Source organism: Gavia stellata, chromosome 14 (assembly GCF_030936135.1).
Source record: "Gavia stellata isolate bGavSte3 chromosome 14, bGavSte3.hap2, whole genome shotgun sequence".
Taxonomy (NCBI): Eukaryota; Metazoa; Chordata; class Aves; order Gaviiformes; family Gaviidae; genus Gavia; species Gavia stellata.
In genome coordinates this window covers 21,983,740-22,007,858 of record NC_082607.1, presented here as the reverse complement: position 1 = coordinate 22,007,858, position 24,119 = coordinate 21,983,740, and the positions used below count along the sequence as shown (strand labels likewise).

General features: G+C 40.7%; 1 protein-coding gene across 1 annotated transcript; it reads right to left on the bottom strand.

The window, feature by feature from the left end:
- Positions 1-15,058: 15,058 nt before the first annotated feature.
- Positions 15,059-23,858, bottom strand: LOC104261509 (ras-like protein family member 11A-like). Its single transcript, XM_009817560.2, has 4 exons — positions 23,714-23,858; positions 22,222-22,278; positions 19,758-19,840; positions 15,059-15,801 (listed from the first exon to the last, which is right to left on the bottom strand). Exons 1-4 carry the CDS (start codon positions 23,856-23,858, stop codon positions 15,334-15,336), a joined length of 753 nt encoding a protein of 250 aa, XP_009815862.1. The 3' UTR covers positions 15,059-15,333.
- Positions 23,859-24,119: the final 261 nt, after the last annotated feature.

Below are 24,119 nucleotides of genomic sequence, written 5' to 3'. Positions count from 1 at the left end.
AGTGCCACCCAGAAATATATTAGAAAAAGACAAAGGAGAGAATTTAAAATTTGGGACAAATCCAAGGAATTCAGTAAGGAAAACTCATGTGGGATTCCTGAGTCTAATTACTTTGCTTGTATTTTTCCTGTAATTTATGGCACCCTGTGCAAGCGTTAATCATTCTGCGGTGTTCCAGCGGACTGACAGAATACATATTAAAACCCATGGAGCATTCAGAATATATGCAGTTTCTCCCTCCCCACTCCTCCCTTTCTTTCCATGTTATTTCTTCAAAATTAGAAAGCCTAATGCTAACTCTGAGCTGAGGATTGAGACTTTTCACAGTTTGTCACATCTCCTGCCTTCCTTTGGTTTGTGAAGTGCTTGGCGTACCATCAGTCCTCCACAGATTTGGTGGCTATATTTTGTCAAAGTCTCCATTTTAGGGTGAGGAAACAAAGGTTTTTGAAGGAAATGTACTATCACTGGCTCTGAAACTTTCCAGTGTTAGGTTCTAAAACAAGACTTGTATCAAATACTATTGGTTTCCCTTGCTGTCTGCAGTGGGACTATTTTATTTGAAATTATGCTTGCTTCATTTCACCAGTTCATGGGTGATCTTCTAGGTGTTACTGCCGACAACTGCAGATAAAGAGGGTCACCTTCCAAGGCCTTCAGACAGCAGTTAATTAGGTGCTGGGTGCCAAACGCTGCAAAGTTTAAGGGCAACTCCTCTCCTGTAGGATGACAGAACTGTTAGTGTGGAAGTACAGGAGTGGTCCATGAAAGGTCTGTGCCATACACACCTGACTGACCTGGCCCGAGGCGAGAGGAGTAATGAGGCCCCAATGCCCACACACGTTAGGCACACACACTGATGTATTCCAGCATGGGTTATTCAGCTCGGAACAGAAGACAGAAATGGTAAATGAGTGGTTTGCAAATAAGCCAGGCTAAAAGATCCCAGCTTCCTGCACTAGAATGTACAAAACCACTGTGGAGAACCTTGATGATGGAAAGCCGGGATAGAAAAATAAATCTCTTTTACGTTTGGAAGCAAGCAGGCTCACAGAGTTTGTAAGCAGGAACATCTTTGATTGGTTACCAGTAGGTGTCATCGCAGGTTTGCGGACAGTGGGAATTCACCGGGGCCCCAGTGCACCCAGGCCATGGCCATGCTTCTTGGATAGGCATGCACTAAAGGAAACCTCTGCATCATCCCAACTTCATGCTGTGGCTTTAGGGTGGTGAAGAAGAAAATCCTGTTTTATTCCTCATCTATCATTTCAAGTTGAATTTTTCTCTGTTTAGGATCAGTCATCCTTATTACATTCTTTTTAGCCATAGTGGCCAGCTCCTCTTTTCTGTGTACTTAAAACCCTTGGAGTCAATCTGCCCAGGATGGAAAACTTTAATATTAAAGTGAAGAAGGGTATGGGGATGAATGCTGTGCAACAGTTCAGCATATAAGATTAGGATATGCCCCTCTCCCACTTACTTTAGGACTTGTTCCTTCCAAGAAGAAAGTCTCTCAAGCTTTGTTCTCCTGTCTTGCACATTGTGTGGTTGATCTGTCTTGAGATATTTGAGTGAAAAGCGCTGATAAACAATAGTGGCAAAATTTGCACTGTATTGCGAAGGTACAAAGTGGAGAGAAATGGCCAAGATTTTTTATTTGTGTAGGGAAATGTGGAGTGCTTTGCCACACGTTTTACTGTATTCTGTGACAAAGATTGTTGGAGGAGGATACTTAACTTTTGGCTCTGTATGTGCCAGGTCACTGGAAGGGATCTCCTTGGACACTTCCAACTATTGCAAAGCTGTCTTGTACAGTCCCTAAGGGCCAGCCCTCCTCTTAAAACCAGTTAAAGTGTTCGTTCCCCACTGGAAGGCTCTTACAGAACTTTACCTGCTCCCATGAATAGAAACCAGCTTCTAATTCCCAGACTACTGGGAATTCATGGCCCAGGAATTACTTTCTTCAGTAATTCCTGCTCAGTGCTGTTCCTTAGCTAAGAAATTTTTCTTCACTGCTCTAGTGCGTGTATAGCGAGTAACTTTGCCTCTTCTCAGTATAATTTACGCAAGCCCAGATAGGGCACCTTTGCGAAGGCCTGCCTCTACAATGAAAATGCAATTTCGCCGAGATTGCCAAGTCACCATTGACTGAGGAAATCTCAGATTTCAAGGAAGTCCAGACATATCTGACTGTCTAGAGACTTGATCTTGAAAAATGACCTTTTTATTTTTGCCATGTTGTTCTTTGGGTGGATCGATTTTCTGACTCTGTTCCCAGGTTCCCAGGTGACTGCAAAAATGTTTGTGCCAGCATGATGGAGAGAAGCAGCCTGGGGGGCAAGAATAAGAAGATGGAGGCTCCAGCAGGGGCACAGGAACTGTACCACCAAACATCCAACTTACATCTGAGCTAATATTTCTGTGCATAATGTGCTATACCATGTGGACATAAAAACACATTTGGAGCCTGCTCCAGGATCTTTGGAGGTCAGAGATATAAAAATATAATCACAGCTTCAGCCTCCTCTGATATGACAGGTTTCCTACCCTCAGTAATTCCTCTGCCTGCACCTGTCCTATGATGAATATGGGTGACGAGGGCTGTGTGCAGTACTCAGGGGAAGGTCTCAGGCAGCCCATGTACAGTGCCACTCATACACCCAGCCTTTGCTGTAATTATTTTGCCTGACACATCCTCAGATCACATTTCCTGTTTCACAGCTGCAACACATTGATATCCATACATGCTACTGTAATATACTTCGGCCTTTCTCTTCCTGTGTTGCTTCTGACTGATTAGAGGAGAAATTCTTATTCTCAGTCCCTGGGGGTTTGCCCTTGCATCCTATTACTATGATTCAATTCCCCAGAGGAATGCCATTCTTCCTGTAGGGCACTCTGATCCTCCTGTATATTGTTGGTGCCTCCCAGCTTTACATCATCAGCAAGTTTTACTCGTGTGTTCTGACAGTTTGTGCCAGGGTCATTCATAAAAATATTTAACAAGATTGGTTCCAAGCCTGATTCTTCAGAAATTCTAGTATACCAGTCCAATCCTTTTTGGTCCGTTATCATGTCTCTTTTAAATAGTTTTCTATCTACAGCAAAATCCTTATACCAAGCATTGTTTTCTGTGGTTTAACTACTAATTTCCTGGCTGATATTTTGCCAAATTCTACAGTGATGTCCATATAGCCTAGATCAATTATATGACCATGGACATTGGTGAACAGCCATCCTCTTTCATTAAATCCCCAGATGCTTATTTGGATGCCTGAGTGGGGGCAGATAAAGCACGTAGTTTGGGACTTTGGTAGTGGAAAATGTTGGCTCTGAAGTCCGGTGTAACGCATACCCCTCCACACAGCCCTTCTGTCACTCAAAAGTAGTACAATGTAAAACTGAGTTTTCGGTGACACATAACTGCCTCCACAGAGTCTGTAGAGAGGATGTTAAAGAAATGAGGTACAAATAAAGAACTGAGAATAATCATTTATTATATAATATATTAACTGGCTTAGTAGCATGCAAAAATAACTTGCTGTTATCCTTCCTTTAAAATCTAATCTAGCCTAGACTACCAGTTCCCAGACTTGTGGGGCTATAGAGTGCTGTTAGCCGTAAAGAAATGACTACAGATTGCCATGCACCTGCCCGGCATTTTCAGTTGAAAATTGGAAAAAGATAATCTGGTTCTGCAGGGCAACTGCAGGTCTTTTATCATGGCCTTGTAAACCATCAGTGATCTGGGAACCACAGCTATAGCGCTAGACAATGTTCAAGCTTCTTAGAATTGAGGTTAAAGTATCTTCCTTAAAAGATGCTAGAATTTCAAGGCAAAAAAGTTATTCAACAAGCTGATCCATTGAAATCAAACGGAAAATCTCATGCATACAGAAGTACTAGTATTAGAAAAACAGATTTACAGTGGCAAGGCTCTTTTTTTGCTCTACATTTGCTTGAAATATGCTGGTACTAAATTTATGGGGTTTTGTTTTTAAAATTTTTGGACTTCACAAAACTCACACAATGGACGTAGGCCGAGTGGCTCCTTATAGTTCATTTTATTTCCTGCTCCTTACTTTACAGGTAGTGATGATATCTTTATTGGGGCATCTGGACTTACTGGAACATTGAAAGGTAAATTGGACATTGATAGTCAGAAGAGCACTCAAAGATCTTGATGCTTCTGTAGCTGCCATCATCATTAGAAAGAACAGTAAAGCATAGGGAGGGAAACACACTAGAGAAGGAACATAACCATAAAACTGAATTTAAATAGTATGACCTAAATTTTCCATGACTGGTTTCCTCAGTATCTCTTTAATTGCTTTTATGCCCTGCTGAATAACTGGACTAGAGAGTCCTGTTTATTTTTATGTGATAGCTCTTTCTTAGACCTGGATTTCTGGGCACGCACCGCAGTGGCATAGCTACTGCTACCACTGATGTTACAATAAATGAACATGCTCTGGTGAGCTTAGATGTTTACAGAACACGGTGTCTGTCACACCTCCAATTCATAGCACAGTAAATGTGCAGCAATTGTAAAGGCTTCTCATACCATAGAGCATTTATTAAACACTGCTTGAACTTTAAAGGCAGGGAGATGATACTGCTGATGAATTTAGGCTTTGTTTTGCTCACTGAATTCTTGTGGTAAGATTATTTACTTTTTTGTGCTATTCAAAAGCAGTGGGGAGGTAATTCTTTTTCTGTGTATTTCTCCGATGATGTTGAGCAGTGCTGTATGATTACATGGGTTGTGCATTGTTAATTATGACCACTTCGAAAAAAATCACATTGTATTGTTTCTGTGCCGAGTGGGTGAGCGTACGAGCATTTCCAGAACAAATACCCAGCTGTATAACTCTAAGGGCATGCCCAAATCACACAATAGAGTGTGGGGCAGCGACCAAACCAGCTCCAAAACTGGAAGCAGCAGGGCTGTGTTAGCATAGTGTTACATTTTTGCAGTTAAGCAGGGATTATTAGCTAGAATGCAGCTTTGTGCTAACAGAGCTATGCTGCTTTCAGGTCTGGGTCTGGTATGGCTGTAGAGGCAGTTGCTGTGCTATCTGGATGTACCGGCATGGCCCATGGTAGCTCACAACATTCTGTACCGTGCTAGAAGGTACTGGTACATCTATAAATAATCTGTTTGGTTGTTGCTGTAATATCATATTTGTTTTGTGATAGTCCAGTAGCCCACAGGTGGATCAGGATTCCCACATGCATCATAGTAGCCTGATGCTGCACAACGGGGTAATTGATATCCTAAAGACATCAATCCTAATCACTAGGAACTCTTGTGCCAGGATGAATCTCACTGGGCTATTCCTGGAAAGTGAATGCAAAACACGCATGAGGAGTTTAAAGCAAAACAGAGAGCCACTAAACATGCAGAGCTTTTGTTTAGACAACTCTCAAAACTTTTTCCGTGTGACTTAATGGAGACAACCAGTAGACACAAAGGCTACCTCTGCAAAGCTCTCTCTGCAAATGCAGAGGTAACCTGGGCTTTGTAAAGATGGCTGTCCTACTTTGCCTGCATATGTGAACTACCTTCCTAGCCTCAGAAATGCTTTTTGCTGTGGGTGATTTTTAGGCTGGGTTGAATCCTCAGCTAATAAAAACTGACAGCTGGATTTCTTTTGATCTGCAAGACTCTCATGGTGCTATGGCAATTTACACCACTTCAAAATGTGGCTTAGGCACATATAAAAAAAAATCCCAGCTGCTTGATGTGGAGCCTGCACAGAGCATTTGCAACAGGAAACCCTGTGTCAAAACAGTTATGTTCCAGATCCGTCCCTTGAAGAATATTCACAAGGTGAAGAGGAGGCAGGCTGCCAAGCCTGACCTTGTTTTAATTCAGCTCCCTGTGAGACATCAGTCTGGGTTTCTACTTCTGGGATTCACTTTCCTTAGAAACAGTTGTTCATTCCTAGGTTCACCCAGAAGCTACAGAGCTCTTGTAGCTTTTGTTTGTGATTAGAGAGCAAAGTTTAATCCCCACTTCCTGCTCTATTAATAACAAACCATCAGCTCTTCTCCACACAAGGGTGCAGCATTAGAATATTGAAAACAGTATGACACCTGGCTTACACACAGAAGTTTTAATCAATAGATCTCAAAACACTTTACAAAGGAAGGAAGTATCATTTTAATTTTATGGGAACCGAAGCATAGGGGTGGGACAACCTGAGCAACACCCTGTAGTGTTCTTGGTCCCTTAGGTTACATTACGTCTTGCATTAGCAGGAAAACATGCCCGAGAGACAGGGAGTATGAAGATAAGGGACTAGAGGAACTACTAGTGTCTCACAAAGGACATTCAAAAATACACAGAGTAGCATTAAAGAAGAGACTTAAATTAGGATCTTTCAGTTCAGTTCGAAGGCTGAAACTGTATGCTGAAAACTGGTCGGTCTGACCCAGGGAATTTTCATGTGGCCCATTTTAGAAATAAAATGTTTGGAGCTGTGGGCAGAAGTTCGACCTTTTCCTAAATCATAAGAAATTGTTTTCATGTAGAACTCCTAAAAAGAGCTCTAGAGTCCTCCTCCTTGGAGGAGCCTGCATCTTTATCCTGAAAGCATTAGAACCTACGTTTGCCCAAGAGCCTTAAAATAGTATTGGTACCTACCAGCCCACAGAAATGCTTGCTGACCAGCTTTTCTGGCTGTATCATTCACCAGTCAAAATCTACTGTTAGCAGCTCTGTTATTTAAATCTTTCCGAATCCTGGTGACAAACTGGCCTGAGGATTTCCTGCCATGAAAGGAGCTTGTTGTCTTCATGCAGCTTAGGGGCGAGTGGTGTTGAGCAAGAGGATTTGTCAGCAGATTCCCTTCAGACGTTTGTTATCATTTGGTGGGAAGATGCAGAATTTACTATTCTCAGCAGTAGGCGGATCTACCAAATCTCTTTGTGTTACTGCCATCATTTGGGTGGGGGGGTTCCTTATCTTTCCTACTTGGGAGGAGCGTATTGGGCACAAGTTGTAGGGTTTACTGCATTGATGTGTAAGTGCCCAGTTAGTGGATGCCAGGGGCTGCAGAGGTGACCCATGGGGGAGATGATCATGAAGTGCCATGTGCCTGTCACTAGCAGCTCTGACACCCATGCAACACCCCATTGCATGCCAAAACATCAGCCCGCCGAAGGAGCACGTGACGCCCTTGCTCAGACATATTTAAGAAAGAGAAGCAAGGAATTGGGGTGGACTGAGTGTAACCCAGGGTGAAAACAGGGAGGTTGAGGCTGTTGTGTTTGGCTTAAGGGGGAGAGGTAATGCAACGTGTTTACGTAAGTGTTTGTGTAATTGTTTTTCTTTTTTTCCTCAATCCCTGTATCAGTGATTAGAAGTTTATGTTAATTGGCAAGAAATTAGATAAGTAAAAATTCCCCAAATGGAAACTTTTGCCCACGGCAGGGGAGGTGGAAACTAGAAGGGAAACAGACAGACATGTGATGCACTGATCTCTAGAGATACATTTTGACATCCTGATAGTCATGAATGAGTGATTACATTGTCCTTGTAGGAAGGCCTGCAAATGAAATCAACCTAGACCAGTCCCTCTTTGTGTAAGAAGTGATCTAAGATCAGGTTGGTCCAAAAAATCAAATTAATTTGAAATCTGATGAGTTTGTAAATTGAAGTTTGCCGCAATGGGTAGAGCCCATTGGTGTACAAACCGGGTCTGGTAGCATAGGAAAAGATCCACACAGGCAGGAAAAATAAAAATAGCAATTAGTACCCCCCAAAGGAGTCCCACCTCCTGAATTTGCAGGGTGCAGGAAGGACTGAAGCTGCAGTTTGTGTCTGGGCAGAGATACTGTGAGAAACTCAAGGCGCATTTTGCAATGTAGCGTGGGAACTGTGCCCAGAGCAGAAGCACGCACACATGGGAGAAGCAAAGGCAGCCCAGAGCAGGAAGTCCTTAAAGTCATACACACTTTGCCTATGGCTCCAGCACAGCCCTTCCAGCTGGGTCGAAGCTGCTTGAGAAACCATCCTTTTATTTCTCTGGGTGTCTGTGTCTTTCTCTGGGTTTACTAGCTCACAACTCCATGCTCCCCCTCTTTTCTCCCCATCTCTCCCACACTTTGACCTCACACCATGAAACTGTCAGAGTGAGGAAACATTTTGAGCTGAAACATTCATTCCACATTACGTGATTCTAGATTAAAGGCAGGAAACATTTAACCCTTTGACAGCCTTCTCCCCTCATCCTGTGAAGCCTCGGTTTTAAAGCTCCTTGCAAACCATGCGTAAATAGGTGGTGAGCACTGAAGTTTTTTAGATGTATATTCTTGTCTTACCAGTGGCTCTTAGCAGTAGCCACAGCACAGGGGCTGAGGGGTGTCTGGGCTTTGCAAACTGAACGTGTTCTCTCAGCCCTGTTTATGATTCTTGGTTCTTCCAGTGTTGAGACGTATTTGCAGTGTGGGGAAAATGTGCATTGCCCAACATACAAAGAGATGAAACTTTGGCTCTATTTGTTTCGCCTCATTCCGCAGTGCGAGGTTCATAAGTACAAATGGCTAAAATTAAAAATACAAAAATAGATAAAATGAGGAATCTCAATGATTAGCACTCGGGATTTAGAAACAAAACTTCTTGCTTTCTTTAAAGCTGCCTAATAAATAATGCTAGCAGAATAGCACTTACATATAAAATGTATCATTTCACAGTCCTGACACAAATATGTATTCTGGGTTTTAAAAGCTGCTCTTTTGGCAGATTGTGGCTCTCCTGAGAGCCAGTTACTGCTCTCCAGCACAGACTGATGAACGCTAGTCAGATATATTTGGTATTTGGTACTAGCTCTTGGACTCTGGACTTCATAGGTGGTCTTGGCAGTTAAAAGGGTGGATAAGAATTGCAACTCAAACCTTCCATTCATTGCTGGAGCTGTACCAGTATCTACACTGAGACCAGCAATACTACTGTAGTCCTTTAGGAGATGAAGTGACTTTGACATAGACATAATGTCACCACGTGGGCTGGAATGTGACGAAGACGTGGCGTTTTCACCACTGCTCTGAAAGGATGTAGATGGGAAATGCTAACAGCCCTCCAAGGCCTGGATTCTGGTTTTCCATTTCAGCAGAGCACCTCCAGGTGTGTGTAGTTCACAGAAATGTCATTTTGGTTCTGCCTCAGAGAACACACGGTTTCCCAGTAATCCCTTTTTGTGCACTTGGGAGGTTCTTCTCACAAATGTTGACCTCCTGGACCATCCCCAAATGGAGGGATTGGAGCACAGAATTGCCATTACAGCTTTCTCTATATTCAGCACTGCCACCAGCCTATTATCTTTCCCAGTGCTTGAGGGAGAGTCAGTCTCTCTGAAAATCAAATGCACACAGGAGCATAATTTAAAGATTTCATGCCTCTCTTTCATTCCCCTGTCCCACTGCTCTTTACTGACAGTCACAGAACTGCTGAGGTGTACGACAGTATACCCTGTTCTGCTAGTTAAATAATGAAGAATCTTGTTCATTTGAAATTATAAACACCTTTGTTTATAGAGCGTAAGTATGAGTTCTAGTCCCCAACAAATGTAAAACCAGCTCAGACATCCATGATCTTCATCAAAAATAGGGAGGCAAGAGAATAGGCTGTTGCACTTCAGTGTGGTATTCCAAAGTTGTTTTGCTTTTTCATTGTGGCATATGAAAATACTGAGTCTTTTGAAGCGAAACACAATGCAGAATACTGTGAAGAGTGGTGGCTCCTGCAAGCATCTGGAAACCTGGATCACAGTCAAAAAGTGACATAATTCAACTCTCTTTGTGAGAGTTCAAAGGCTACATCAGAAAAGCCCAACCTCTGCTTATCTGGTGAGCTTTCTAACCAGCAGAGAAGGTACAGTGTGTCTCCAGATTCAGCAAACAAAACTAATATCTTTTCAAAATGACCAGTTACTGATTGCTAGAGTTCTGCATTATTGCCCAGAAAGAAGAAAAACATTATCCTTAGGAACAGTCTCCACAATCATCCATAATAACAGCACAAGGCATGCATACTTTCACCCATCAGATTTAGAAAATGTGCAGCTTCCCCTTGACCTGCTACAGAGGAGACGGTAAGTGTCTGTGTGACGAGATCCAGAGGCTGTGTCTTGAAACCCATTTGGATAAAAAGGAAAATGTAAAAAATGTATCTTCTAAAGAAAAGAAGATTGGTATGACAGCTCCTGAATGAATTGGATCCTAGGGTTTACAGAGCCTATAATCTCATCTCTCTGCTTCATATTTGGTGTTTTTTCCATCTGTAGGAATCTGTGCTGAAACACTATCATTTAGGATAAACTTTGTCCACTTCGTGATGGATAAAATTATTGTCACCAAAGGAGGTTGACAGATGAAGGGAGACTAGAACTGGGTTTGCTGCATCGCTCTCCATGCTCCTGTTTATTCCAAAATCTTCAATAATGGGCAAAAAACTGACAGAGCAGAAAATCACCAGCTGTTCTGAGCTCATCTACCGCTTGCACAGCTGCTTAGAGAATAGAACTTGCCTGATTAAACTGAAGAGATTTCAGAGAAGAGCAGCAAAACTTTACAAGAACTGAACAGGTTTAAGTAAGCAATGACTACGCAACTTCAATGAGCTCAACGTTGTAAGCACAAAACAAGGGAAGGAAATATTGGGCTAAGCCAGTACGAGCACTCAGGGAGAAATGGCATGAATTCAAAAGTTTGTCTAAATACAGGGTTGTACTGACTTCATCTAGATGTGCTTTAAAATGCTTTAGGTATATATGGTCAAAAGGCTAAGTAGACACTCTTCTTTTGCTATAAACCTAAAAACATGTTTGGAGTTAAAATATTTGGAAATAAATTTTTAACTAAACAGCAAAAAGATATATTTCTAAGCCTAAGGAAGAACAATTGCAGAAGTTTTTGCTTGCTAAATTAAACAAGAACAAAGGCAGGAATGGAGAGGGACAAGGAAGGGCAGAGCCAGTGAGAAGAGGGGTAAAAAATTATCAAAAGAAGAGTCTTGCTTTGTCTCCAGAGGTGATAGATTGGTTCGTTGTTTCTAGCACCATTGTCCCTGCTTTTGAGATTTTCAGAGTGAAACTGGATATTTTTTAACTTTTAATTGCATGGCTTTCCTGTGCTAGCTCCAAATACGTCATTATGTTCTGCTGCTTGAGGGTCATGTGCTGGCTCTGCAAACATAGCTACAGCTCTAGCAGAGTCAGTGTGATTTTGACCCAAAGCCTTCTAGCTTGCCAGTGGGCAGAGGGAAATCCAGCGGTAACAATAAGCTGGCAGCGTTCCAGTTGGCCCTGTAAAACAATTAGACAACTGTTTTCTGGTACAGACCCAGTTTCTTTCAATGTCTCAGAAAGTTACTCTTTCCCCTTCGTTTGTACACCTGACATAAATCCTGTGAGTAGCCAGGTACCCTGGTTACAAATATTTCTTTCTGAGCTGTTCCTTGAAATCAAGATCGGAATTTTCCATTTTGTTCCTATGTTTCAAGCGTAAATGTGGGATCCAAACAACTCTGAGTTTAAGGAATCTGGAATCAAGATCTGAATTCAGGTGTTAAGATTTAAGCCATCCCTACTGCAAATGCTGGCAATTCCTTTATTTCTCATTGGTGATTTTCTCCTGTGGATGCCAAAGTGCATGGCAAAGGTGTGTCAATATTTTTCCTCTTACTTATGGACACAGTAACTTCGATTAAGAGATCTGGCCAAGATCATCAAGCAAGTCACAGGAAAAGTTAAAAATGGAGCCTGATTTTCCCATCTCCTAAGTCACACTGTATTTCCACAGGGAACCACTGGAAATGTGTGAGAAATGCAACTGACAGAAATACTGCAGAAAATAACCATTTACAAATATCTTCAATAACTCACAAGCTACTCTTGATATTACTATAATTGTGCGTGGTGCCAGCATGTCAGTAATACTTTGCTCAGTCAGTTCCTAACATAGCTTGTAATTTAAGTAACTTTTTCCAACTTTTAATTACATTCATGTGTAATACAACTCACTGTGCTTTGTGCATACCTTGAGGGAGGTGGTATGGTCTGGTAGTTGTTGTGAAGAGTTGGGAATTAATTACAAAGGACATAGGTTTTGAGTTCGTCTCAAGTACTTGCTCAGCTGTGTAACCTTGGGGCAAATCACTCAACTGCTTTGTGCCCAAGCAAACCCAGCTGTAAACCATCTTGAAAACCAGATGGTGCACAAGATTTAAACTGCTCAGGAGAATGAAGAGGGATGGAAAAAAAAAGTGAATTCTACAGCTTGGTGCTGTTGGTATTACTTCCAATGGAGTTAATCTGGACTTAACCAATATAACTGAGAAGAAAATTTGCCTTACTATAAAAAAACCCACCCCACTCTCACATCTTTTTTTCCTTTCCTCCCTTGACTTTATGTCAAGTACCTTCTCTCTAGAGGCTTAATTTTAAACCTTTAGTAGAATACATGTTTTTCCCTGGCAGCCTGAAGATTCTAAATCAGGATCAGGTTTTACATGACTAATCTTTGATATTTTACATTATTATTTTTAGGCACTTAATTCTATAGCATTCTCTTCTCCCCGCTTTTCATGCTACCGTTCTCCTTCCTCAGCCTTGCTTAGCTTCAGTGGCACAGTGGTGTGTTCTGGTGCTTAAGTACTGCACTGCTAATAAAAATGCTGAGCTCTATTGTCTTCTGTAGATGGCATGTCCTGGCTTAAAACCAGTATCAAAGCTATTACAGGATTTGTATTGCTGGTCAATGAACAAAGGAAATACTATACTCAAGTTTCTGTAGCAGAATAAATGTTTGCCACATGTTAGTATTTAGGAGAAGACTTAAATGTTTCAATACTGTTTGGCCTTAGCTAAAATGTAGACTTTTTTTTCCCCACCAGTGCTGCAGGAATGTGGGAATACTTACTTACGTGGGAGTACAAATGTAGGAATACTTGTGTGTACTTCCAAAGCAGGGTGTATTAGGTTATAAGAAGGGAAAAAAAAATGTATTTTTAGTCTAGTATAAACAAGGAACATTTAAAGACGTGAGATGTAAAGGAGTCATTTTATACGCTACTCAGGAAAGACCTTGCATGGTTTTATTAATCACTATCGAAAATAAAACATTGACTGGTTTGAAATTTTTTGAACTTTCTTCCCAAATAAGAAAGGATTAGAGCTGAAAGAGTAAGTTACAAACAAATTTAACAAGCTAGAGCACCTAATTCTCTTAGGCTCTTACGAAAACAAATGTGGTCAGCAAATTGTCTTCAGCAAATTTAGCCCGTGTTATACAGTACTGGGATGGTAAAATATTTGCTTGCTATTCAAAATTGGTGATAATTTTTCCAATGTAAACAATTTTCAGTTTGTGTGTCTCTCGCAAACTGTTTGCTCTATTTCATCTTATTGAATCTTTAGATTCAATATTTGAGCTATGCTATTAGTTATTTAAAATATCGACATCCCATGCTAATAAACTCCATACCAAAGTGCCTGCAATGAATAATGACATTGCTCAAACATCAAATTGTTAATTAACCATAAGCTAAAGTAGAAATCCTCTGATACTGTTTGAGTCCCTGTTTGGATGATCTAACTTTCCTTTTCCCCTCCTACTACCACTTGAAAGTAATTCTAAAAAAAAAAAGGTGCAGTTCTTTTGTGTGAATAAAAGAATTTTAAATTAATCAGAACACAAGACATTCTCAGATGACCAGCTGTGGAAAACAATAAATAAAACAGAAAGTGAGCTGTAGATAGAGCAAATCTAAGTGATAAGGAAAATCATGACTAGAGTTGTCTAATATAGGGACAAGAAAAATATAAAATACATTTTCAAGCCCTCAGCTATATAAATACTCATCAGACTCAATTTACATTTTTGCTGCTCATAATGAGTGAAAGGTTGATTTAGCTCAGTATTTCCAGCTGAACTGCAGCTGGGAGTATTTTTCTATATCCATCAAACTACAGTTTTCCCTTCTGTGTTCCTGAGTGTAAATCATTGAGCTCTACTTCATTTCATGGTCCTGTGAATTGCTCATATGGTCTGTTTAAAGAAAAGATTGCTGCATCATGACTTTTACATGGTCCAACCCATTTTCCTTCCACTCTCATTGAGAATAGAATGATGGATGCTTCATGTTGTTGTTATTGCTACCATAAAATGGGCCAGCTCACAGGATACAGTTTCAAATCCCTTTATACGTGCTGAGACACAACGCAGTGAGATGCTGCCAGTGAAATATGTATTGATAGAGTGGTGATTTGGATGCATTGTGAGGTATTGAGTAAAGGCTGTTCTTAAGGCAAGTAACAAAATGATGAATTCCCAAAGCCAGAAATTTCAGGCATCATAAGAACTTTTCTTCTTTAAAAAAAAAGACCTGATGAATTAAATATACTTTATGTGAAGGCCTTGTTTCTTTAAAACAGCATCTTGAACTTGAAATCTAACTGGTTTGGAAAAAAAAAAAGTTAAATAGTTTTAGGTCACCTCCTTGCTCTTGATTAATACCATTTGTTCTTTTGCAGGTTTTAAACCACACTGCTCTATTTGTCCCTCTCTCATTGCCATATAGGAAACCTACAGAAAAATGAGAAGTATGCCATTGAGAAACTGCCTAAGAAATGCTGCTACAAGTATGTATTTTGCCCATATAATCACTTTCAGAAACAGTTAATATGCGTTTAAAGAAAAATAACCTGAAAAAATAGTGATTTTTTTAAAATCTTCCTTTAAAGAGACACTGTAAGGCTAAAGCTTGCATATGAACAAATCTCTCCCCAAGTTGCTACAAACACTTTCTAAACTGCAATTTAAAAGCTTTCAATTACTACTTTTCACTATTTATGCTCTTCATTTACTTTTTGCCTTTATTTTCCAGTCTTGTGACTAAGCAAATCTGGTAAACTTTGCTTGCTTAGTATAGCTCACATCACTCTCCTCACGTCTTGCTGTAGCTTATTGCCTATGTTTGGGAATGCAACCATCCCCAAGAGAAGTCACTTCTCCTAAAAGTAGAATTTAATTATTTTTATTAATAATAGCCACATTTTAAGCCTAAACTACTTGACTGTGTCCCTTTCAAAAAGGAAATAATTTGGGACAATCTTTTTTTAAAATCACAGTTTCTAAATTCTTGCCCCGAAGAGCAAATTCTGTAAGTTCCTTTGCTGAATGAGCACGGGATTTTTAACGAAGATGTAAAGACAAAATGAAAGAGCCTCTCACACAACCTGATTGCTGCATTTCAGCGATGCCTCTTATTACCAGCTTATTTTCTTGCCTCTTTTTGAGGGCTGTGGAAAACAATTTCTGTCTGCTACATCAAAGCGTAGTGGCAGATTTCCCTTTGGAAGTCAGAGCCTGTTTCAGACGTCTCTTTAAGTCCTGCATATTTGGAGACTTGGGTCGGACAAGGTGGAGGCCTCTTCGTTTCTCTCCATTGCAGCTCCCAATCATCCTGCTGACCTCCTGGCAAAGCTGCTGGAAGGCTTCATGCACTCCCTCACAGTTCTCCCGGGCTGAGACTTCATAGTAAGTACCTCCTAGTTCACTGGCCAGCTGGAGTCCTTCTTTGGAGGACACCTGCCTGGCTCGCAGGAGGTCTCCTTTGTTCGCCATCAGAAGCAGGGGAATGTTAGCATTCGGGTGAATCTTGCGGATGTGCTGGTGTAGGGGACGGATGACTCGGTAGCTCTCATAGTCTGTGATGGAGTAAACAAAAACGAAGCCATCTGCCCAGTAGATTGAACGGTTTATCTGCTCTTGGCAGCATATGCTGTCAGTGTCATCCTGCCGTCAAAACCAAGAGGTGTGAGATTAGAAAACTGAGAATAGGGAGCAGACAGAATAAACAGTCAGACAGCACTGTTAGCTACTCAGAGCTTTGTTTTAATGTGTGGCTGTTTCTCAATGTACAGGCAGAAACCTCTCTGACTGATGAGGAACGTACCAGGGACGGGAGAAATTTCCACTGCGTCAGTAACATATTATAGGTAAGCAGTAATGTGGAGTGGAGAGGGGTCACCGCAATTTGGCTGAAAATAAGAGAACAGCCAAAATATTGACATCAAAAAGTTTGCTCTGTATTCTATTGTACTAAACCAGCGTGACAGAAACCTGTGCTTTTATTGTGGGTAAAATTGTGATGGGCACAGTAAGAGCATTCATTATAAAATTCAGCAGGCTAATCACACTACTCCAAGTGAATGGTTGTCCCCCAAGGTGTTTTTTTAGGTCTTTTTCCAATTCTGTATTCAATGTCTCCATGGATGGGGGTTCTCTTCCACTGTTTCGGGAAGCCTGACAGGTTTTTCTGACGTGTAGGTCTCCAGGTAGTCAAAGGCAAAGTTATTTTGAACAAGCAATTTGTTACAAATAACTAAGTACTGGAACTGAAAATGAGGTGAAATCTCATTGCTCATTTGTAGAGCAGCAACGGGTTTATATTACTGTTTTGCTGGTCACACGTTTGTTCAGTCCGTCACCACTCCTACTCAGACAGCCATAACAATCGCTAGCATTGGGAATATAAAACTGAATACAGTACTGTGGGGCTTGAAAAGAGATCAGCTCACTTTTCAAGATTAAGATATCTTCAGCTAATCCTCTACTCTTTGGTATCCATGCTGGCGTGTAACCCAACCAGATAGGGAAATTACTGGTGCAGTAATTGCCAGTATGCTTGGTTTGTAAGAACTGACATTCCTGTCAATATTACAGGCTTTCTGGAACTTGGTAATTTCTTTCACATCCAACAAGGCACTAAGCATATTCAGTATTCAGATCTGGATGAAGTTAGTAGGAATTAGAGGCTTTTGTGTATTTTAGGGGGAGTTCAACATGATGAATACAGAGCCCAAACTTTTATTATTATTGCTAAATTCTATTCAAGAAATCTTCATCAACTCCAGTAAGACTATTAGAACATATGTTCCATTATCTATTTATCTATAGAATATATGTCTGCCATTCACATTCTTTTTAACAGAATTCGCGCGTGCTCAGCAATCTCCCAAAACAGATCACTTTTATTTAGACACCTAAATATGAATTATAAAGCCTAACTTCAGGAAGCAGAGATGGAAAAGAATCAGTAAAACTGGTCAGTTCTTTTATGGTAGATCAGACAGTAAAAAAAAGGACTACCAACAAGGCTCTTCTGTGAGAAGAAGGAGGCAAAATTTCTGAAGGGTCAGAGTATAAATTAGGCTTACAGCTTTCAGCAGGAGTTCTGCTAACTAACTGCCCTTTGTAAATATTTCAATATTGCCCACAGAGACACTGCCTCATCATACGTAGTACTTCTTTGCCCTTGCTCACAGTAACGCTAGCAGTGAAATTGTTTAACAGATGGTCTTATCACTCCTCTCCCTCCCCAAATCTCTCAAACCCCAAAACCCAAGAGAGTTGCACATGGAATCAGAGGGATCCTCACTAGCAGCCTTGTTTAAAAGGTTAATGAGAGTGAACTCAAGCCAGGACAGGGCAGACTGTGGGAAGAAGGGCAATTTGCACTGGGTGTCTGGGTTGTATCCAATCTGTAGATAATTAGCCACCCTTCATGTCCTGCTAGCCTCTTTTCACCAGCAAACTCCTTTCATGGGGAAAAAGAACTAATTGCTCTGGCAAGCGTTTGAAAATGTTTTTGGAGAAGGCGTATATTCAGGGAGCCCTAATGAGCAGAAATTCTCGGTTACCCCAGCTAGGCCCACCCAGTAGTGAGATGGATGGATAATCCCCAACGGAATGCTTTATTCAGGAAAATCAAAGGCTAATGGGTTACTTTTTAAATGGAAATCTCTGCTCCAGAATGAATTTTGAAACACACAGTCATTTGCCATGTATAGACCAAGCAGCAATGAATCATCTAACAAAACCAGTTATCTATTTGCTTCTGTTTCTCTCTTAAACATTAACATTTCCGGTGGGGCTAGAATCCTGAGTGATTCCACATGACTTCCTCCTGAAACACTGCACTCAGCCTGCAGAGTGCAAGAAACTCTCTTCCTTAAGGATTTTAACAGAAAATCCAACGTATTCTCAGTCTTAACAAATCCTGTTCAGGAACAGTCCCTTCAAATGATTGCAGATGCATCATTTGATGCAAACAGAGATACAGGCTAAGATAAGCGTGTCTGTGGGAACTCTTGAAACAGTGCAGACCTTTGACTGGGACAAAGAAAATGAAACTCCTTCCTAACTAAATTAAAATCGTTTCTGACTAAGAAACCTCAGCTGTTGGCATTACTAAGTTTTGTGGAGCTCTGGCTACAGTCACAGAACTTTAGGGCACAGTCTTAATTAAAACAGGGAAACTGGAAAATAAACATATCTGGTGTGAAAGCAGGAATTAAATTCTTTCACTCCCTCCCTTCTCCATGGGATAGAACAGAGAGGGGAATCCCTTTGTAAAGCGTTTATCAGGCAGTCCCAATTGTGCTTAATCACCACCAACAGCTTCTCTTTGCAGGTCCTCTCTAAGCAAGCTGGCATAGGGCCTTTGTACTATTAAGTCCCACTTGAATATTTGGAGAACTTCCAGAGCAGCTTTTGTTTGCTTTTTAGTGTCCCGAGTAAATGAGGGGTCCTCTCCACTGCTCTCCGCACCCCCAGCAGCAGCAGAGAGTGTGAAACTTTGCCAAAGATTTCTGCTTAAATCTACTTCCAGTCATCAGAGAAAATGGAAATGGAAATTGAGGCTGCGGGAGCTTTGCTTATCCTGTTCTGTAAGCTCAGGATGGAACAGCTCTACAGCACAGAAATGAACCCATGCACACGTGGGTCCATGCAGACAAAACAAGGTTTATAAAGCTGTCCAGGGCTAGCCTGAAAGAGGATGAGAGAAGGTGGTGTTCCCATCCAGATATATATTGGGCCAAGTCTGAGCTTAGCCTGAGGTTAAGGCCAAACCTAGAAGTTTAGGTTTGATGGTGACAAGAGGATACCTAAATTTATCATGAAATCTCAGCTATCATATAGGAATTATTACTTTCATGAGATTTCTACCACTGATGTACAAACAAATTTCATTACATTTCCTGCTGCTTTGACCCTATTTTCATCCTCTTGTTCTGCATGTGAAGCAGATCTTGGAAAAAAAAGACATTTTAATCTTAGATCCTGCTTGGAAAAATATTTCTAGAAACAGGTTTCTAGTCAAATATTAAATCTAGAATATCTAAAACACTGATGGAAAGAGGGGTGTAGAAAATTTGTTACCTTAAAAATAAGGAATGAATAAAATAAAAAAAAAATAAAAATAAGGAAACCACTGCAAAGTACCCTAGTTGGAAGTGACAACTGCTGTGAGGCCTGTCCCCTTGGCAAGAAACCTCTTTCTAGAGAAGAAAGATTCTGGGTGTGTAGAAAGGTCTAAGCTGAGCCAGCTGGACCTCTAGGCAGGTGAGTTTTCTGCCATGCAGGGACAGAAACCATCTGACAGGAAATAAAACAACCAAGGAGTTGGCAGGAGTGAGGCAGACACTATTTTACTGCTATTTAGGCTTGGGATGCAGTAATGTGTTTGAAATATTTTGTTTTCATTCTGACTTACTCTTAGAGGAGCCTGATTTAACCTCTTCAAGGGCTCATTATGGCAGGGTTTAAGGTACCCCCGTTAGTCTTCATTTGGGTTTGAGCCCAGGTATATTTCAGCTAAGTGGAGTTACTTACAGATGGAAGTGCTGGCAACAAACAAGAGACAGTAACTGTGCTTTAAAGTACGATGCACTGAGCAGACGCTTTACCTCCAATGAAACAAAGGGAGTATCCTGCACCTGTAGAGAGATCTGTTCCCCATCTATGGTGAACTTTCTTGAATACAAAGCACCTGGTGGAAAAGAAAGATCATTAGTGTCAGTGACTGTAACAAAGGAGAAAGAGCACATAAAGGCAAAATGGAACTGCTGAAATCCAGATTTTTGAGGCTTATGATATGTAGCTGCTTATAAAAAAGTGAATGGCATCAGAGTGGTTGTGGGGCTGTTTACTTTAGTAAAGTGGTTTTGTATTTGCTATGTGGTCAGATGTTCTGAATGTATACCTAGGATGGTATCTGGGAAAGGTGGCACTTCGTATTGAATCAAATAGTCAAAGTGGGCATATAAATCCCATTCAGGTTTTCAATCCATATTGTTGACTTTTTAAAATGTGGACTGCATATATTTTTAATCTCAAACCAAGATATCCAGGTGTTGTCTGTAAAAGGAGTGAACTGTTTCCTATTGTATTTCTCTGAAAGTTTTTAAAAAAAGAAAGTATTCTAGTTTTGGACACAGAGTAAGTGACTGTATACAAAACACCCAGATGCTCTTTGGGATTTGTGTGACCTTAGCAGTCAGAGTTTGGTTGAAATCCCCAAAGACTGGACACTTAGAATCTGACTTCTGGTTAATCTGAATGACACGTATTCAGGGCCAAGTGCTAGTTCAAAACATCTAGGACTGATCCAGCTCTAATAAGACAATCAGTATTCTGGGATTGAACTTTATTTTGTTACTGGAGTGTGGGTTAAGTGACAATGAAAACTTAAGTTTTGATCTTATGAACTATCTGTGGTTGTGATAAGAACAGCTTCAGAGATTGATGCCATCATCATTTTTCTTTAGAACTTAATACAAGTGGAGAAATGCTATATCCACAGCTGTTGTGTACAGCCTTTCAGTCTTGTCCAAATACAATTATCACTGCTGCATCTAAAACAATGTACTTCATCTCAAACGTAGAGAAATCCCACCTATTGGAGAGGAAGGAATTCAGACGAACAGGGAGGTCAGTTAGTGACAATAATGCCATCACTTCTGAAAATCATCTTTGGTTCAAGGAAAAAGGTGGGTTTATTCCAGTGGAAAAGAGTCTGAGCTTACAGAAACATTTACAATATAAGGAAATTTAGTATAGCAAAGTTTGCTTTATCTGAATCCAGCGTTACCATATTATGTTTTCATACTGACTCCATGAGGTCATAGAGCCCTTCTGGGATTCTTTTTTTTTTTTAAGCTGAAAAGATGGTACTGTTTTATGGGAAGATACTGCACCCCTGAACTAAGACCAGACAACATATTATTCCTACTCTGTAATGCACAGCAGAAAAAAGAGCAGGTACTTCCAGTCACTGACTGTGCTCTGCCTTATACCCAGCTGAAGGAGAAGCATGGTTGAATGATCACAAATACACTGCCACCTGTTTCTTATTTCTGGCATATTTGTTTCTTCTACAGCATGGCTGTTGAGCTGGTGGCTTAATGAGAAAAGCATGTGGTTTTCAGCAATGTCTCTGGCAGCAATTCATTGCAAAGCTCAGAAGTCTAACTTGATATACAGTCTCCCATAGAAGAGATGAAGGAAAAGAAAGAGAAATAGTGCAGCCAGCCATCAAGGTTACTTAGGGTCAGTGAGAGCAAGCTGTAAGGAGGAGCTTTCCGATTGTATTTCATCAGACAGGCAGAGATCAAAGGTGTCTTGTACTGCCACCTCCCTTCCTAACTCATCATTCTAAATTCAGCACGCATCTCCAAAGTGAAGCAATCACTGCTTTGAATCCTGTCCTCCTTCACCCAAAAACTGTGGGTTGGCCTACGTGTGGGATGTGCTAGTAGGTATGAGCACGATGTACATAGATCCTTTCTACAACACTGGCCAATACAGTTGGCACTTTCTTGGAACAGAGGCTGTGAATTAAACACTTTACATGAACACATCCTCTGAGATGTCAGGATTAAACAAGAAATGCAGTAGAAGCAGTTTGCATGGTCACTTTGCTTATCTTATGGAAAGAAGACTTCAATTTGGAAGTATCCCTTGCTATAAAAGCCACTGAAAAAAGAGAGTACACAGGAAAAGTTCTGAACAGACTTTTACGCACTTTGGAATTCCTCTGGCTTCCCTGGGGTTGCAGAGAGAGCAGCGTTGGGTTTCCGCGGCTTAGTCGATATGGAAGTTGTTCCTTGTGTCTGCATTTTAGTATAGGTATGTCCCCAAGCAAAGCTTTTACTCTGATCCTTTTCCATCAAGTTGGGAAAAAAATAGCTAAAAGGATCATAAATAATGAGCCTTTGATTTATTGCTTTCATAGCTTGAGGCTATTAACTGAAAATATGCACCTTATGGACATCTAACACTGCTTGGCTTTCCTGTAATATGCACCAGTCGCAAAATAGAGTAGATTTCTTTTCAAGCTATCTGCAGTACTGCAGTAGAAAGCAGACTCACCAGTATTGGCTTCATAGTCTCCAATAAATCTCTTTGTGAGAAAACGCACAACCAGGGCTGTAAAACAATGAAAAAAATATGGGTCTTTAATGTGAACCAAAATCAATCTTTGCAGAACAGATGTAATATCTTACTGGAAGAGTTACTATAATATGAAACCAAGTTAATCCTTGAATTGTTCACATATTATTCTGCAAATGCCTCTCTCAACACTCACAGAAAAAGATCTGGGCCGGACTGTGATACCCAATGCAGAGTTTTTTGCAACTTGTATTGGAAACTACCCCTTAGATTCAGTGTGGCTATTCAGGGTAGGATACGGAGGTTGGTTTGTTGTGATTGCAGGTATAACAATCTGACCTTTGGTTTGAAATAATTTAGAAAAAGAGTAAAAAGCCAGTAAACTGAAACTAATCCAAATACCACATTAAGACCTCTGTGTCATATAAGAAGTGAGGCTGATGGATGTAATGGTTCTTCCCAGCCTTAAAAACCCTCAGTCCTCTCATGAAACCCATTACTGATATCTAATCACATCCAGCAAACGAACTGCATGTGCTCTGCACACATGGATTATGCTGCAGCGCCCTGGGCCTTCCTATTCACCTTAACCTGTGGTGCTTTCCTACACTGTTGGATTAGAACATTTTGCTTTTTCTTGATCACTTTATAACACTTAAAATCCTGTCATAGCAACAGTAACTTATATTACTGTAGTGCTTTAATCTCACCAGATTCCTAATCATTTGCAAAACCACTTTGTTAATAGCTAAATAAAAGGGTTTATTCTGCAAACAACTCTGTCATAGATTTCATTTAAAATCATCATTTTTCTCACAGTGGATACTGGGTCACCTCTTTAGTCCCCTTAAATGAAATTGACTGTGCAGCTATTTTCAACAAACTACTTAAAAATAATATGAAAATGTGGCTGCTTCAAATCCAAAACAATCAAACATTTTACTGAGTCCTATGGAACCTCAGATGTAGTAAAACAGAACTGGCGTTAATAATTTCTGAAATCATGAGCCGTATATTCAAAAGCAATAATGCTCGCTTTACCCTCTTTTCTTCTGCTTTCCTTTGGAGAATAATACAGGAAGACACATCTTGTACGCTGTTATTCGTCTGCAGAGCATAAAACATTTACAACAGGAGAATAAAAACCACTAGTCCCGTTCTTGGGGTGTTGAAATTTAGACACGGTTAAATAATTTGCACAAGACCAGGTAGAACCATTTGTGAGTACAGAGCTCCCAACGCAGTGCCTTCTCCTCTTAACTACCACCTCACGTTGGCTGCTCACACAGACCTACAGCAAATCTGCCTCACAAATTATTCAGTGCATTTTCAATAAAAAAAGAAAAAAGTAACTTAAAATGTTTACGCTGCAACCGTTAAGAGTTTTCACAGCCTTGGGTCTATCTGAGCTGCAAATTAGCTGGTAAGTGCAGCAGCAAGAAAAAGCACAGAACTACACCTGTGGACTTACCTGTCTTGCCAACGCTACTGCCACCCAGTACCACCAGCTTGATGATTTTGTTGGGCACGCAGTCTAACACAGGATACTCTGGTATGGGGAGCAAGAGAAAGTTAGTAGAATACTGTGACATAGTATCCTGAGAGATGAGACGCATGCCAGAAGTGAGAGCTGTTCAACTCCAGTAGGAGTTGTGGGAGAAAAGAAGGAAAACAGCTTCTCGGCGTCTGTTCTTGGCTGTATATCCTTGGATAGAGAAGCCTTCTCATTTCATTTAAGTAGCTTTCCTGAGGAATGTTAGAGCGACTGGCCTCCTCTTCCCGATGCCTCTGCTCAGACAGCAACTTTGGAAAGCAAAAGGGAACTTTTTGATCAGCCCCCGTGAAAACTGACTCCTCCATTCCCCAGCCAATCACGA